Source organism: Priapulus caudatus, unplaced genomic scaffold, assembly GCF_000485595.1.
Source record: "Priapulus caudatus unplaced genomic scaffold, Priapulus_caudatus-5.0.1 Scaffold28, whole genome shotgun sequence".
Classification (NCBI taxonomy): domain Eukaryota; kingdom Metazoa; phylum Priapulida; class Priapulimorpha; order Priapulimorphida; family Priapulidae; genus Priapulus; species Priapulus caudatus.
This window is the reverse complement of record NW_014577089.1, coordinates 836,531-853,405: the sequence shown is the minus strand read 5'-3', so window position 1 is coordinate 853,405 and position 16,875 is coordinate 836,531. Positions and strand designations below refer to the sequence as shown.

The window sequence follows — 16,875 nt, the reverse complement described above, 5'->3', positions numbered from 1 at the left end:
AATCAGGGTGACCAGACGTCCCGTATTTTGCCCATGTGTCTCGCGTCCCGTACCGACCCTCCCCGGGACGCATGTGTGTCCCGTATTTTTAACATTTTTAACAAAATACATCAAAAAAGGAAGAAATTTCATCATTTTTTTATTATGACAATTGTTTGCCTTCGAAACTCTCATCGCTTGCGTTCATTTTACATACGCCTCCACAGTACACTGCAGACAGGCGTATTGTCTGGTTCGCTTGATACAATGTAATCACATGTATGCTGGCGCTTGCAAATATGCTATGGCCTGCGCCCGCTCAGATTTTGACCTCTGGCTAGACTGGTTCGCGGCCGCACTGTTTGTCGCAGAGCGTGTACATTGTCTAGCAGAGCGTGAGGCCGGATACCAGTCTAACACAATAACGTGGCTTGTTGCAGCCGCAGTAGACGATCGATAAATGGTGCGCCCGTGTATGCCCGTGGTAGAATGCTGCACGTGCGTACGTGTGCCCTCGCTCCGCGAATTGCTCGCTCTCTTTTGAATGAGATTAGCACGTAAGAAACAATTATTTTTATCACATAGACACTTTGAAATTTTAGTGGCCCGATCGGGCCACCAAATTTTAACTTTTGGAAATTTTAGTGGCCCGACATCAAGTTTTGGTGGCCCCGGGCCACCGGGCCACCGCTAGTGTCGAGCCTTGATTTATGACTCATCAGTCTAGACCTGTTGCTATAGACCGATGTCGAAAAATGTTGATTAGAGATATTTTCGGTACAGACACCTACACTTGTACTTTTAGCTGGTCAGTAGACAGCATTTCGTTGACAATTCTGACATGTATGCACTCCAAGATTTGATCGATCTCGAGTCAGGCACTTTGCTAGACAATGTGTTGGAGGTCCATGGTGCATTTGTCAAACACATCAAGTCTGAATGCCAAGTAAGTTGCTAGCTATATAAATGTTCCAATGTTGTTTTGAGATTAAATATATGCCATCTCATTGCAATTTCTTAGGTGGGAATTGTATTGATTTCCCGACAAATAATCAAAGCTATAACCTATTGTACCAAAAATGGGAAGCTGTCCAAAACATCCATAGATGGAGCCAGGTGACTGCGTGACCCAATTTTCTCTCTGTCTGTCTCTCTCTCTCTCTCTCTCTCTTTCTCTCTCTCTCTCTCTCTCACTCTCTCTTGCTCCCCTCTCTCTTTCGCTCTCTTTCTCTATCTCTCTGTCTGTCGCACACTCTCTCTCTCTCTCTCTCTCTCTCTCTCTGCTCTCTCCCTTCCCTCTGTGATTATATGTATGTGTATGTTTCTCTGTGTGTGTTTGTCTCTCTCTCTCTCTCTCTTGGTGTGCCTGGTTTTTAACACTGCACACTTTCCATGTGACTTCACCTACACACGTATTGAATCATTTCGAAAAGGTGTGGTGTCACCCCTCATTGGAGGTTCTGTCAACTCACACTATTATGGTCTGACAGGGTAGAGGTTGCCTTTGTTTAATGTCATCATACTTTGGTCCTATAATCATTGTATGCTAGACATTGTTGTAAGGTCACATTAGGGTAATTAATGTGACAGGCTCATCGACTGGTTCTAATCATGGTCTCCTGCTGTGTTTTAATATCCCGAGGTAATTTACATTACGTGTGTGAATCCGTATTATTACAGGTATCATGTAGTTTAGATTATACCAAAAATGCCGTCATCCTTAATAATTTGATCCTATAAATGCTCGGAAATTTTCTCGCTAAAGAATATTTAATATTATCATAGACGAAACGGGTACGAACTGCAATGAAAATGAAATTATGATTAGAGTCATTGCGGTTTACTCAGCGAGTTAGATACTAACTTAGGATTTAGTGCATAGCTACCCGAGCGTTTCTTTGCATTTCTCCACTTGCATGCATTTGTTGCATCCTCAGGGGATATGGCTACAGTGTGTGCTGTAGGTCATCAGCGGCTTGTACCACTCCACCTCCACCTGGAACGTTTCAACTTTTAAAAAGAAACAAAGTATCTTCTTGTATGGGCCGTTTTAGGTCGAGTGTGGGCAATTGACGACCGACTCTCACTCTGTTGTTGACGCCAATTAGTTTTCGAGTGGAAGGGATTGACTTTAACTATGTTAATTTTTATCAGTCGACATGTTTGCATGCTTTCGCTCTCCTACCTTGCCAATATTTTGACTGCTGATCATTTGTGCTGCTGTTGACTTTGCATTGTCCGTAAAGAACCAATGATCCCCCTATATATATCTAAACACACTTCTCTACTGGGAAGCGATAATGCTCTGAAGAGAGTGAGTGGAAGACAAGTGACTATACGACTTACGAAATCCCTTTTTCACTCGCCTTCTCTCTCCCTGCTACAGTTATGCCAAGCGAAAGGCTACATCTGTGAGCTGTGTGCAGAAGAGGACGTGATATTCCCATTCGATGACCTCGCGATCGTTTGTGATGGATGCTCAGCTGTTTTCCACAGGTGAGCAATCGCTGTCGGCAGACGATTGTTGTGCTAGTTTCTGCCTGACACGTTTTGGTCTTTGTCTTCTTAAATGGGACGCTAACTTTCTCTTGTATAGCATAATCGGGTGTACATGTCTTGTTACCTTTTGTGTATTTCATGTTGAGTATAAAATGATTGTACGATAGTTTAAAAGGTTTTGCATTCATTGTGATTTGCATACATGTTATCCTTGTTGTCACTCGTGTTACAACTTACATGGCCTAAATAGCACGTTAGTGTATGAAATCCGACAGCTTGTGGAGTTTCATTGAATTACTGTTCATGGGAATTACTATCCACATGATAAGTGCATTGACCTTTGACCATAGGTGTGTTTTATATACCAGTCTAAGCAGTCTTGCTGCGATTTGAACAGCCATTTGATTTAGGTTGTGCATCAGCGTTCATAATTTACATAGGAGCAGCATGGCGGTTAGGTGAAACGAGGGCAGTTAATCAGTAATCCTTCAAGGGGATTTCTCCTACATATCTGCCTACTACATGTTTTCCTCAGCTACGTCCAAATAAACCTATAAATCTTATAGCAACACCTTGTACAAACCTGTAAACCAATAAACCGAACAGCAGAGAGAAACTCCACGCTGTGAATCAAACGCAAAGAATCGTTTCTCCGCGGCTATAGCAGGGGTAGCGACAGGCAAGGAGAAACTAGTGCACTGGGGTTTGTGCAGAACTAGGCGCGCACGTCTGCAGCGCACCGCCGCAACACCTTAATCCTCTTCCGCCGCTTGTTCATTTGACCACTGACTGCTGGCCTACTGCCCCGCTGATAGCTGCCGCAGTAGTACATGTCACGCCGGGGGATCAATGGCCTTATCTCTTCAGCGCGTCCGCGTGTTTGCGCAGTTATTTTAATCGCTGATTTGTAAGGTTGAAGCGAAAGTTGTGCGATTTTCGTGCGAGGTGATGGGACTGCGCCATTTTGTCTGGCTGTCATTATTTAGTATTTAGGGCTGCGTGTGTCATTCAACATGCGGTCGTTTTTGTGTGTGAATTGCATTCTCTTTCTCTCGGCGTTTATGGCCAACGTCCGTGTTTCTTCTCGGTAGTGAAAGGCTATTTACGTACATTCAGCATTCCATTTTGCTATGGGCGCATTTGACCCGGGCTTATTTTGTTAGCATTGTAACCTGCGCGTCTCACTAAGCAATTTTTATGTTGTGTATTAAAGTGTAGTCACCCAGTTGCAGTGGAGGGCATACGAGAAAAGTTGCAATACTATTATTTTATCCCGCAACGTAGCGTTATATGGATTCGTCGTCTAAGATTGGCTTAGAGGTTCAAGATTACTATTTACCATGCATTATGTAATGATGGTTCGCCCCAGAATCTAGCCTATGTTAGCAATGCTTTTACGGATATCAACGCCTCACAAACACTAGTCTATTATAGCAGGACAATAATGCCTTTATATTAAGGTGTAAGACAGCTCTGTGAGGATCATCACTTATATTAGAAATTGGGTTTCACATAGAAATCTAGGAAAAATTACAAAATTCTGTTTTGCTTCTAAGTGTCAGGGAACGTCATGGAATTTTGTTAAAGAGCCAGAAAATCAGAGAAACGCTAGGAAATTTTTATTACGCCAGATTTTTGATCATTCAAGCACTCAATTAGCTTGCAATTGTGCTCTTTTTACCCGTGTATTTGCACTGTAATATTTTGATTACTCTCCATTACACGGTCGTGTAACATTATATTTACGTACACGAAACGGTTAAATGTTTAATATCCTAGCTGAGCACTGTGAGCATGTAAAGTAATACAATACACAAATACACATCTCTGTTACCATGCAGCTGCCATGCTTAGCAATCAAATTAATACTTAACAATTAATTACTCACCATTATATTAGAAATAAAGCTTTGCGTAACAATGTGTACACTTGCAGTATAAATTTTTCTTATATGTTTTGTTGGTTTGCTCTAAGTTTGAATCCACTTTTTTCCAAATTTGTGTTGTGGATGTTTGTCGGCTTTGTGGAGTCGCAGTAATAAAATTGCCATTGTTAACTGGACATTATATGCTTCTTTTATCGTAGATATTTTAAATCTCTTACCTTTATATCGATGTAAGATTTATGTGAAAATGGTGTCTCATAATCCATTAGAATGGGCCATTTTCATTCTATAATTTCTTAAATTAAAGAAATTGGAGGTTGGTGCTCCCAGCCTACCCTACATTAAAGAAGGGGTTATAGTGCCAATCTCATGCCCTATATGCAACCAGAACTCAACTCCTAGACATTCCGGAAACGGTGGCACCAAGGAGAGCTTGGTTTGAGAAAAAATTCGAACGCTATACAGAAACATTGGATTAGCTCCGTGCCAAACGTCTCGGTTTTGCGAGTAAATGATCGCGATTGTCTGCTCGCATCACACGCTCTGCAACAATTTCCACCTAATGCGTGTGTGTGTGTGTGAAGTGTGTGTGTGAAAATGGTTTATCAGCCGAGATGCGTGTACACTTGGAAGCCTATACAGATCGGGGCACGGTGGCGGGGTGATGATCCTAATGTTCTTCAGACAGAGACAACACTGCGCCGAGTGTGTGCGCGTCGCTACTGCCGTCTCGTGTGCTCGGGAGGGGGGGCACGCCCTGTGATTGATTTCGGGTGCTAATTTTGGGGGGGTTCTGAGCAATCATTTGGTGCATTCAGTACGCTGAACCTCTGATCAGAACAACGAGCGTGCGTGTCGGCGAGCTAGGGCTCGTCGTGCGTTTTGTACATCTTGTCTGTGGCCGATGGGGTTTCTTCCCTGAGGGCAGTAGGTTCGCCGCCTCACTGCCTAAATCCGTGCACTAGCTCGCCGCTGTTCGCACTGGCCCAGAAACGTCGTGTGACAGTTTTCGTAACACTTAAACGCGACTCGTAGATCTTTTCGTTGGTCTGTCATCACGTACGTGATAGTGACTGTTAACGGTTCGCTTTACCATAGTAGCTTAGCGCGGTAAAAATGCGCAGTTGGGTTCATTGTTTGTGAATGGTCACGATCCAGGGTGCGCTGTGCATTTGGCTACGCGAAGAAGTTTATCGCTATTTCGTTTAAGCTAAGGTCGTTGTAGGGCTTAATAATGTTGGTCTGTGTTTGATCGAAAACCGTACATTGCAACGTATAGGCTTTTTTTCTGTCCGGGTGATAGAGAGTTGACGTGTGTGTGAATGAGCATGGTCAGTTCGTTTTGTAATGGTCAATGTTTGTATTGCAGGAGCTGCTTCAGAAACTCCGGTCAGCAGTGTCCCAAATGCCGCCGACGGTCTCATCGCGTTGATGAACCCTCCGGATCGAGCAGACTGCCACTAGCACTAGGTGACGCCATAGCCTGAAGCAATTACGCGAGAGCAGAGAGAGGTGGAAGACATTGGAAGCACAGAGCCAAGCAGTGGCGTGCGTTGCGAGAATGTGGCATGGAGACTTGAATCTAGAATGGAGACAGTGAAGTTGTCTAGACGGCATGAACGAGCATGAAGTACGTCCTCAATACGATGACAGGAAGCATTTCTACCCATCACGTGGGAACATGGATCACTCCATAAACATGGCGGAGAAAACATGGAACACTTGCTATAACCCTAACACGCAACACACTTTCATATGATATGGAAACTTGGAAGACTTTCCCACTTGAGAAGCATAGATCTTAAATGATTACAAACGGCAGGAATACCTCTTACCCAATCATGATATAGAGGTGAATGTATCCGTGCAAATTCATATTAAATATGCATTGGACACTTGTAACCATAACATCAGTACAGGGGGGCGAGAATGGTTAATCGAGAAGAGAATGATCTAAATGCCTTCACACGGCCAAAAGATAATTGTGGAGATGTTACAGCCGTAACAAATCATATACCTCCGATTTGTTTTTCTTACACAATTTTGTGTCGTCATCGTCAATCGTCAATCGTGTATTGTGCCAAGCGCTGATTGATATATTCACTGCGAAGTGAAAGGGTAGAGTGAAATTTGAATGAGGTTCACTCGATCTCAGGAAGATTGGTGCTGGTATTTAGTCATTGGTCGGATGCAGTCAGACAATGTATACTTTGGTTATATAGTGATCAATAGCGTCCTTCTCTGTTGAGATTAGATTTCGTTTCGCAGTATATAGTAAGACATTGGAGTGTATTTTAGAGGGTTGCCGGTGGCACCAGAGTATGTAATGGTAACTTGTTCCAGGCTGGTCCTCGCGTAAGTGTCACCATAGTGTTACACACTACCCCCACGCCATTCGACCTGGCAGTCATTTGTATTGATGGTAAAACAGGACAACAACACTAAGCTCACATTCCAGAATGAATGACGTGGTTGTTTTCGAACGTGACTAATTGATAACGGTTTAAAAGTTACACCCAGTAGCTATGTAATCGAATTTTACTGTCTGCCCTGTCACTTGCTAAGTAGTTAACGATTTGTCAAAAGTGAAAGAATGTTTAGAAAACTTTCCCATCGGTCCAATTCTCTCTCTAGGCGTGAGCGTTTGTGCGTGATGTTACAAACTATTTCGGTCGAAATATATTTCAAATCGAAAGCCAGACGTATCAAAGACATAGTAAATCGTAAGCGTAGACAGGTAGGCGTATTGTTGGGTATTTTCGAATTGAAGAGAAAAATTGGGCGTGGGTGTCACCCGGCGGAGCACGAAACGCGTCACGCAGACATTCGCACAGAAAGAGTGTTCGTGTTTACTGAATGCTGTCACTGTTGCGCGTGTTTTTATTTCCGTTTTAATAAACGCCGATGAATTCAGATTCTCGTGCGTGGTGGATGTTGGCCGCCTGGCCTTCACCTACATCCGATAAGGGGTACGACGCAGGCGGAACTATTTCACGGGCGGAGATTGCGCGCGTCAGGCCCCCCTTACGTAATATGGGTTGCATGGCTTACGGATGATGCCGATGATGACGACGATGACGCGTGTGAAGGCTACGTGTGAAGAAGCACTGGGCTGTGTGCCGTAGAGCTAGCGAGCGGTATTATAGGTGTGCGGGCGAGAGGCGGTGTGGAAAGACTCAGCAGCGCTGACACAGACAACGACGGCGAGACAGACGCCCACTGTTTAGCAGACGATTAGCCGCTTCCCTTCGGCGGCACACGGCAGGGGGGGAAGCGAGCAGCGGCTTGCTTGTCTCACTCAATGCATACCAGCGCCGTCGACACACGCGTTTAATAGACTCGTTTGTTGACGAAATCGAAAGGTCGTGGTAGGCGGGAGCGGTGGTTCATTGCAAGCAGACATTACCTCGATCACATATTGAAACTGCCGATCGTGTAGTTGCGAAGAAAGTGTCTGTGATATAGCGTCGGTTTGCCGGTCTGTACTTGTCACTATGTTGCTCCCTGACTAGTGATGCTACTATACCCGCAGCATGGAGAGCGCGAGGGTGGGCTGAAGGCGGATTACACGATGTGATATCTCGGCTATTGTTGGTGGTGTAATTATTGTTAATAATCCGCTGGTAATTACGGCAATTTTATCTGATTATTTATTATTCTCACCGCGGTGAAACTATAGAGTGTACTATTGAGGTGGTGAAGGGCTGTGACTAGGTGTTTTCGCACTATGCTACACTTTCCAGTGAGCAAATACTGCAATTGTCGGCTGCGTAATCTTGTGGTTATGTGCGATGATGGAAAAAATAAATATTTTTCATTTGTAAGATTTATAGCTACATCCAGTGTACGGGCGTTTTACTTGGCGTATAAACTAGACACATGTGGGGATGTAACGTCAACATACCCTGCGTGAACACTTCTAACAACGAGAAGTTTATCTTCTCTCTGTCACTGTCTCTCTCTCTCTCTCTTTCTTTCTTTGTATTCTCTTGTCACTACATTTCTTTTTCTCTCCTTTCTGTCATTCGTGCCTTTATTTTATTCGTCTTTCGTCTACGCCAGCGAAGTTTTAACCCGTTTCTGCCATCTCTGTTAAATTTATTGCCCCACATACTATTCGTCATTGTCGTATGCATGCCTTATTCCTCTTACACATCGTGGACTATACTTACAAGAATATAATGGTCTGAGAATAAAATTGGGTAAAAATGTAAATCCCCCATTTTGATTATGATCCCGCCGTTTAAATTACATCTCGGCGTTTCATTGTAGACCTCCGTCTAATCTGATTAAACTGACGCTGACGGTGTATTTCCCTGCCCGATTTTATACCCCTCCCCTCCCCTATTTTACCCTCCCCCCCCCCGTTTCGCTATCAAGTAATTAATTAAGACTCGCAAGTCGGCTCTTCGCCTCTTTCTATGAGGCGCTGCACAAAGCCGAAGGTATTTGCCATCGTCGTCGTCGTCGGCGCTGAACGCCTCTAGCTGATGAATTATCGTAGGGGAGAGAACACTCACTGACCTGACCTCGATGTACTCGCGCTTTCATATACACAAATGGTAGATGTAGTGGTGCTGGTGGGAGGGGTTGTTGGCGTTTCGAACAGCGGCGAAGATGGGCTGTGGACGTGGCTATTGTCAACATTGTAGGGTCGGGGAACGGCGACCGAGATCGTAGATAAAAACTACGAACAATGCACACGTGCGCGCGCACGAGCGGTGTGGCGTAAAAGTACGAAAGCGCATCAGCGCATTGTGTCCGCCGTGACATATTCCAACCGCCCCTCTATATATGCTAGTGTCTTACAAATTTCGTACGCATCGTATGTAGTCCCGCGCGATGGCATGGAAAATCTTCGCCTAATCCAGCGAGAGAAGAGAGGAGAACACCGCGCACATGACCTATTGCCCCACAGTGTACCTCGTCGGCTACAAATTCACTTTTCACGTCGAAAGTGGCCGGTACTCTGGGGTAAATAATAGACCGCCGGAACTCCGGGTTCTGCGATCGCCACGGTCCGCTGTGATATCAGTATAGATGATGGATGCTGTTTAGAGAACATTAAAGAACACACTTTGACAGCTGTGTGCGCTCGTAACCTCACGCATGCGATCATTACAGGAAAAGCAACGACTATTTTTTTGTTTGACGGCAATAACACCGGTCTATTTCGGCATTTTGCCTCTGGATATTTGTGAAAATGGCCGTGCCAGTTTACGCGTGAGGGCAGAATAATATCAAGAGCGTATAAAGAAGGGAATAAATAATCTTTCTTTATACGCTCTTGATAATATGCTGCAAATGATTTACAGTTTAGCTGATAATTAGTGACTGCATGAACGAGTGAGCATTGATTTTATCCATAAATAACTCAATTTACGTTTAATGGTCGCAGATAATCCGTGTATGATTGATACCTGTGCATGGCATGTTTAACCAATATGGCATATCCGTTCAGTATATATATATATATATCAGGGGCGTGTACAGGATTTGTACCAGGGGGGGTCTAACCGTAACCCAAACTTGGGAGCACGCGAAGGGGGGGTCTGGAAAACTTAGATGCGTTTTCTGCGCCGAGCAGGGGGGGGTCGGACCCCTGGACCCCCCCCTGTACATCGCCCCTGTATATATATATATATATATATATATATATCCTACTGAAAAACGTTGAACGTCTAACACCCTATATAGTAATGAGCAAATACAAGCGCACAAGATATATTTTATACCTTAGGTAATTATATATTTTGGTGAATAATAGATTGTTAAATTTCCACCAACCCAGGGCTTTTCGGGCTCGAAACTATGAAATATAACTTCATTTCATTACGTGTTATTTGTATTGAAACGACACTTTTAAGGGACGCTGCAAGCAAATAAAAACCTGCGAAAATCAGATGATGCTTAAAGTGATGGCACCTTTAAATATCAAGGCGACTAGTCCACATATTCCACGACATGTCAAGTTGGACTTAAAGTCCAAAGTAAGAGACAGTTGACTGCATTGTGTCGAACCGACCTGTGAGACTAATTGCAGATATATGAGCTCTAGATTTTCGAAAACCGTCCCGAATTTTTGTTATATCGAGCGATCGTCTGTAATTTTCTAGCGGTGAGTCGGAACCATTCATGTTTTACCCTCATTCCCTATACCGCTGCGGCTAACTATAACAACTATCTAACTTCGTCAGACTTTCGGCTCGTATATTGCACTATTGTCCCCTGTATTTAGAAGCAGGTGAGACTCAACTGCGACCTGTACCTACTTCGGCTGCATATCTAGGCGCGCTCGTGAGTAGGCGCCCTGTTTAGGTGACCATCGTCGGTCGTTGCTCACAGCCGCCCTATGATTACTTATCGTCTTGGCACATATTGAGCGAGTTATATGAATAGCCTCTTGTTCCATTGTAAGAAAGGTTGGCGGTAACCACGTGTTTGCGGCGCTCCAAACTATATGATTAGTGTAACTCGTGCGTTTTTCAGTTTGTAGCCATTAGCGCGCCGCGTGCACGTTGGTTAGGATTAATATTTGCTAACTTGAATAATATGTCGTGAGCGCATATACCGACATCGAGCACGCACATCACGCATAAAGCTTTACACGCGCATGCACACATTACGAATATACGCTGAGACATATCAATATATCAATAGTAGTAATATTATCTACTTCTGATAATATGTAGGTACCTACATATTTATAGTCGCGTGCACCTGCACATCCACGTGCGCATAAACGCTGTGCGTATGTTGATCAATCGAAAGAGAAACAATATACAGAATATTTATACAGAGTATTTCTATGATTGGCCGGTGTCACGTACGCGCCAATTATACGCTCACGATATAGTCCTCGAGAGAGAAATATGGTTAGCTCACGGCAGAACCTCAAACCCAACATATAAAATCGCTACTTTTAAAGTGCAATTAAAAACATTTTGGTGTAACAATGGAAAGTATCTGAAACCCCTATCGTGTATGCACGATAGTAACTAATAGGCACGGGCGATTATAAGATATAACATGCAATCGGCAAACCACGATGGTTTAGTAAATCATATAGCTTTTCACACACTCGCGCGTGCGCACGCACGCACACGCGCATACACACACGCACACACTGGTCGCTCTATTCTGCGCAAAGATTCCAGAATAATTGACATAATTCTATTGTCTACGTAGGCCTATAGCTACGCCTATCGTACGGCTGTAAACAGCTATGTGTAATTTGCTTTACGTAATACTGACATTGCCAATGGCCCGCACTGACCCTTACGTGACACAAATAGAAACTCCGTGGGGAGGCAAGCCGGTCGAGTTCACAACACTTGTAGCGTGCGTGACCTAACCTAAGATGATGGGCATGCATGACGCGACCTTGCCAGGATTACGCGGTCGCAAACACGATTGCGGGTGTATGCTATGTTGCCACATATACTGGTTGCCAATCTGTGTGACGCCGACCTACATGGTCGCAGCGTAGCAACCATGGTGGGCTACAATGCACTATAATCTCTATACACGTAGCGGTTCGAATACCGTCATTAAGTACCCGATGTGTCGTTGTAACGACAACAAGAAGCGGTTAACACCTACATCATGGTCATAGCTCGGTGCTGGGTCATACGGTTGAGTAGTTAACGATATTATTTCAGATAAACCCGCACTGTTTCAACCCACAAGCAGATTTGATCGATTTCGGTTGAGCTTCCTATACCTTGAAAAATTTTACTTGTCAAGCTTCTTGAATTAAATCTGCAGTTTCCGAGCGCGCATATAGGCATATCTTTCCACTCAATGCTAAACCAAATTTTACATTTGAAAGTCACATATTGGTTTAATGGTGATAAGAAAGATGGTGATCATTACACATCGCGTAAACAACGACATATAATTACTGTTTATTGCTCTGCACGGTCTATTGTCTCATCCTGTTTCGAGCATGGCAGTGACAATAGTGTTTATCAAGAGCGATAATAGAGCGATGGCATGACGTGTATTATAGAATGGTATACAAGTAGGCCTATATACTTGTTCGCCGAAAACAGTTACGTGACGCAGCTAGCCGTCAGCGACCGTCGTTGGGCAAAGGGGAGAGTCTATAACCTTCAATGTGCGTGAATAATTTCTCTGTTTCTTTCCTACAAAATCTGCAAATCACCTTTTGAATTTGGATCCCGAGATGAATACTTTCAGATTTATACTGCGCTTTATTTCACGCCTTAGTGATCTCACTTTTACTTTTTGAATATTCTTTGCCATGTGTGCATAAGGTATGTGCATCCACCTCCAAGCAAATTATAAACGTTACTGGACTGTGTCTCCAGAACGTTATCGCGGGCAAAGCCGATGACACCCTTCCCATTGTTAGCGTGATTTAGGATCCATCAGTTAGCCTGCCCGTATCGTCGTAGCTGATGCGGACAGCTTGGGTATCTAGATGCCATAAAAGTGCAGGTGGAACCAATTGCGCGATCAATAACAATTGAAGTGATCCACATCATTCCGTATCAGGTCACTCACTATATGAAACCGTGTGCGGATAGATGGGTCGGTATGTGTAGCCTTATCCAGCAGACTATTGAACGAAATTCCAGAATTCGTTGCGTCAACAATAAATTCAAAACACCATTTTTTTCATTGTTTGATGTGAGCAAGTTTGTCTAGGCGTAGCAAACGAAAGATCTGCGGAATGCGCTGATGTGGGTAATACCGAATGTAATGATCACGGATTAAAAACTTTTGTCACGTCATGTATAATCATCACAATGCTACCTTAGTACTTATAAATGCGCCGTGGTCAGACGATGCGTGTGCCCGTTTCGATCGTCAATGATAGTAGAATTGCTTATTTAGACCATCACCAGCTCGGCGTCGGGCAAGCAATGCAATGTAGATGAACTGCCACAAGTTTTTTCAATTAATTTGAGCAGTAATTATAATCAACCTTGAGTAAAGATGGTATTTTTGCGTGCCAGTTTCTGCTTGTAGCGTCCTTGCGCACGTTAATTGCTTAGTGCAGTCCGATCTTATTTCATCAGTGGAAGTTATTACGTTGATTCTTATCGTACTTGATGTGAAACATGTTAATGGGTATATAATGTTATTATACTCGAGTCGCCATTATGGTTGATCAGCGCTATATGTTCTTATATATATGAGAGCGCCGCAAACATTAATAATGTCAATAAATATATTAGTTCTGATATCCTATCCGAAAGTTCACTCCTCTTGTCACTCCGCTAGGCCCAATTTTTGGCATACAATCAATTCGCTCTATAGCGTACTAAGGTATACATAGACTATCATAAGGCAAGCATATTATATAGCCAACCAAGAGTTGTCGCCGTGAATAGACATTCGTCGTTGGTGGTGTAAGCGGAGTTAGGGTTAACGCATTCTATTATTCTATTAATTATAGTGAATTACCACGCATGACAATGAGATGCAAATATGTAATGTTATCCAGCAATCGGTCAGAAACAGTTCACTCGATGTAATGGGCACACGGTAATATCTTGTGATGCGTCAATGTGAGAATACTTAACGATGCAATTGCTTTTCTACAAATCTATATACATATAAAGCCATTCACTTTCGCTTCCTCTGCCTGTCATCTTTCTTGTACTTCTTTCACATACCTATCTTTCTGCGTTCGTAACACCTCTCGATTAGTATAAATTCCGTTCGCAAACTGCCCCTCACTCGCCCTGTCTGTCATTCTAGCTATCTGTACCTACCTCTATCGCTCAGTCTTCTTTCTTTTTTCTTTCTCTTTCTCTCTCTCTCTCTCTCTCTCTCCTTCTCTCTCTCTCTCTCTTTCTCTCTTTCTCTCTCTGTCTCGCGCTCTCTCTCGCTCTTTCTTTCTCTTTCTCGCTCTATCTCTCTCCCCCTCTCCCTCCCCCTCCCTCTTTCCATCTCTCTCTCTCTCTCTCTCTCTTCTCTCCTTTCTCTCTCTCTCTCTCTCTCGTCTCTTCATCTCCTCTCTCTCTCTCTCTCTCTCTCTCTCTCTCTCTGTTTGTTCGCCCGTCCGTCTTTCAATTCTTCCGCTCTTCTGTTCCCCACTCCCTCCATTCCCTCTCTTGCCCCCTTTCTCGTTGTTTTATTATTATAACTCTCGATATGCTTAATCTCGCTTTCATGCCCTCTGTGATTTATGCATCCTAGACACACCTGTGTGCCAACGTACGTCATGTTGAGTTGTTACGAAACCTTACATAAATATGCGCATTTGACAGACGTGACAGGTGTCCTAGAACTTGCGTCGCTTGTTTTTCCACAGGCGTTTTAACAAAGCTTACATAAATAGATCACTATACGTGTGATCTTTCGCTTAGACGTCAGCCACGGGCGATTATGAACAACGGAGTTACAATTCCATAAAGGAGGCATACATGTAGCGGGCATACGAAGGCGGATACAAGTAGAAGTTATGGAGTGTACATTATCTTTCTCCATACTGTTAGCGAATGTTATTTTGCAATGATTTTCGTCTTGTCCTATATTTCTTCCGTAGTATTGCGACATAATGACTATCTGCCGTGTTTTGACTTTTCACTTTCTTTTGGCGGCGTGGTCCTTGTGAACACGGATTGTTGTTTCATTGTCGGCCGTTATACGTGTCATCGAGTTAGGCGTTCCAAATTCGAACGTTGCGCATCAGACTCGCCCAGTTCTTGTTGGCCAACTCATAATACGCAGAACAAATACCTTTCACGAATTCATCTTTAATGACCTACCCGCAGGTCCATACGGTACTTTCTATCGGCGAGCGCGGAGGACTATGCATAGAACACTATTTGTTCTTTTAAGGCCGGTTTTCGCGTTGTCACATATGACGTTGCTGAAAGGTATGAATGCATCATTCTAAACGCATTAGCCGGTGGGCGCTATCCTCTGAACTTTCGCGCGCTTTCTTTTGGCTGGCCCAACCCACGATGCGACCGTAGGCATTGATAGAACAGTACTAGTGACAATTAAATTCTCATCTCCGCGTAACAATGCCCGGTGCCAGCCAGCGATGATTACGATTATACCGTGCCTGCAAATCACCTCTGTAATAGGAAAACTCGCCAAAGGACATTAATAAGGACAAGACCAACAAAAATACAAGAACAAATGCCCAACGACTAATGATGTTATCCGTGATGCCCTAACTGGCAGGCCCGTATACAGAATCCCACTGTCTAGCGCATATTGAGTGAACGTGAACAATGGTAGAATCAATGTTCTACACGGTTTCAAACTAGTTATTCTCACCTTTCATTCTGTTAACTCAGCGGCTGTAGGCCTACTGTGCCGAATACGGCAGGTACTTTTTGTTCAGGTAATAGAAGCACATCTGTGTCCACGACACCTGAGTAAAAAATGTCGTGTACCGAGTAGCAATAGAAAATGACATTTCATTACGGAAAGTTATTTCTCCGTTTTTTTTCTTTTTCTCCCCCAACTTCCTCTCGTCCTTTCTCCCTCTCTCCAGCTCTCGCCTCTCGCTCTCTCCGTTCTCTCTTCTCTGCTTCCCCTTCTCTCTCTTGCGCTCTCTCTCTTTCTCTCTCTCTTTTCTTCACTGCCTCTCTCTCTCTCTCTCTTTTTCTCCTTTTTTTATTTATGCGATGTATTGCACCTCTGAGCAGCAGATATTAATAAATTAATTCGAATAAATGCGACGGTTTTACATTGATTTATATGCTACTGCTATGCTTATTACGGTGTTCGATGTTTGGTTTGCAGGATACAGAGTGTATGTATGTATACACGATAGAGGTCCGTAGTACAAAAAAAATAGATTTTGTAACTACCGCACTTGGCGAAGAATTGTGACTAGACGGGGAAACATTAAAATTGTTATGACAACTCACATCCATGTACAGACGTTTTCGCCTATTGTCAGGCTACTCTCACATACTTCTTGTGTGTTACGCCTATATATTATCTAAATACTTTATGATAGAAATACCATGAGTCGTTAACGTATGTTAGAAAACACGGTAAACGTGATTTGCATGACGTCGCTGCGCAGGAATGAAACTAAATGATTGATAATATGAACGTTTTTTTCGCAGCATGACTGAGTTGATGATTGTCCCGTAGTGGAAATGGATTAGGAATACAATGAACTCAGAATCTCGGTTTCTCACCACAATAACCCATTGCTGCGAACTTCTTTGTACCTCTTGCGAAACTGCTATTATTCAGTGTGGCGGCAGTGTAGAGGAAAAGGAAGAAGCAAATGACAAGGATTAACCATAAAGAAAAATAGAGGAAAATGGAAGGAAACGGCAAGCATAAAATTATGCGGAGGGAGAGGGCGAGAGCACAGAAGAAAAGAATGATAGATATAAAGAAGAAGAAGAGGAAGACAAAGAATAAGAAGAAGAAAAAGAAGAAGAAGAAGATGAAGAAGAAGAAAAAGAAGAAGAATAAGAAGAAGAAGACGAAGAAGAAGACGAAGAAGAAGAAGAAGAAGAAGAAGAAGAAGAAGAAGAAGAAGAAGAAGAAGAAGAAGA

General features: G+C 43.4%; 1 protein-coding gene across 6 annotated transcripts in view; it reads left to right on the top strand.

The window, feature by feature from the left end:
• The window catches only part of LOC106815331, a 42,116-nt gene extending 33,917 nt beyond the window's left edge, over positions 1–8,199 (top strand). For 5 of the 6 annotated variants that reach the window (XM_014819793.1, XM_014819800.1, XM_014819808.1 and 2 more), the window contains 3 exons: positions 785–925; positions 2,366–2,475; positions 5,733–8,199. In XM_014819793.1, the coding sequence (XP_014675279.1) occupies positions 785–925; positions 2,366–2,475; positions 5,733–5,850 (369 nt within the window). In that variant the 3' untranslated portion in view covers positions 5,851–8,199. The remainder of the gene's footprint in view (positions 1–784; positions 926–2,365; positions 2,476–5,732) is intronic. The other variant, XM_014819815.1, reaches the window with a different exon arrangement.
• The last annotated feature ends 8,676 nt before the right edge of the window (positions 8,200–16,875 follow it).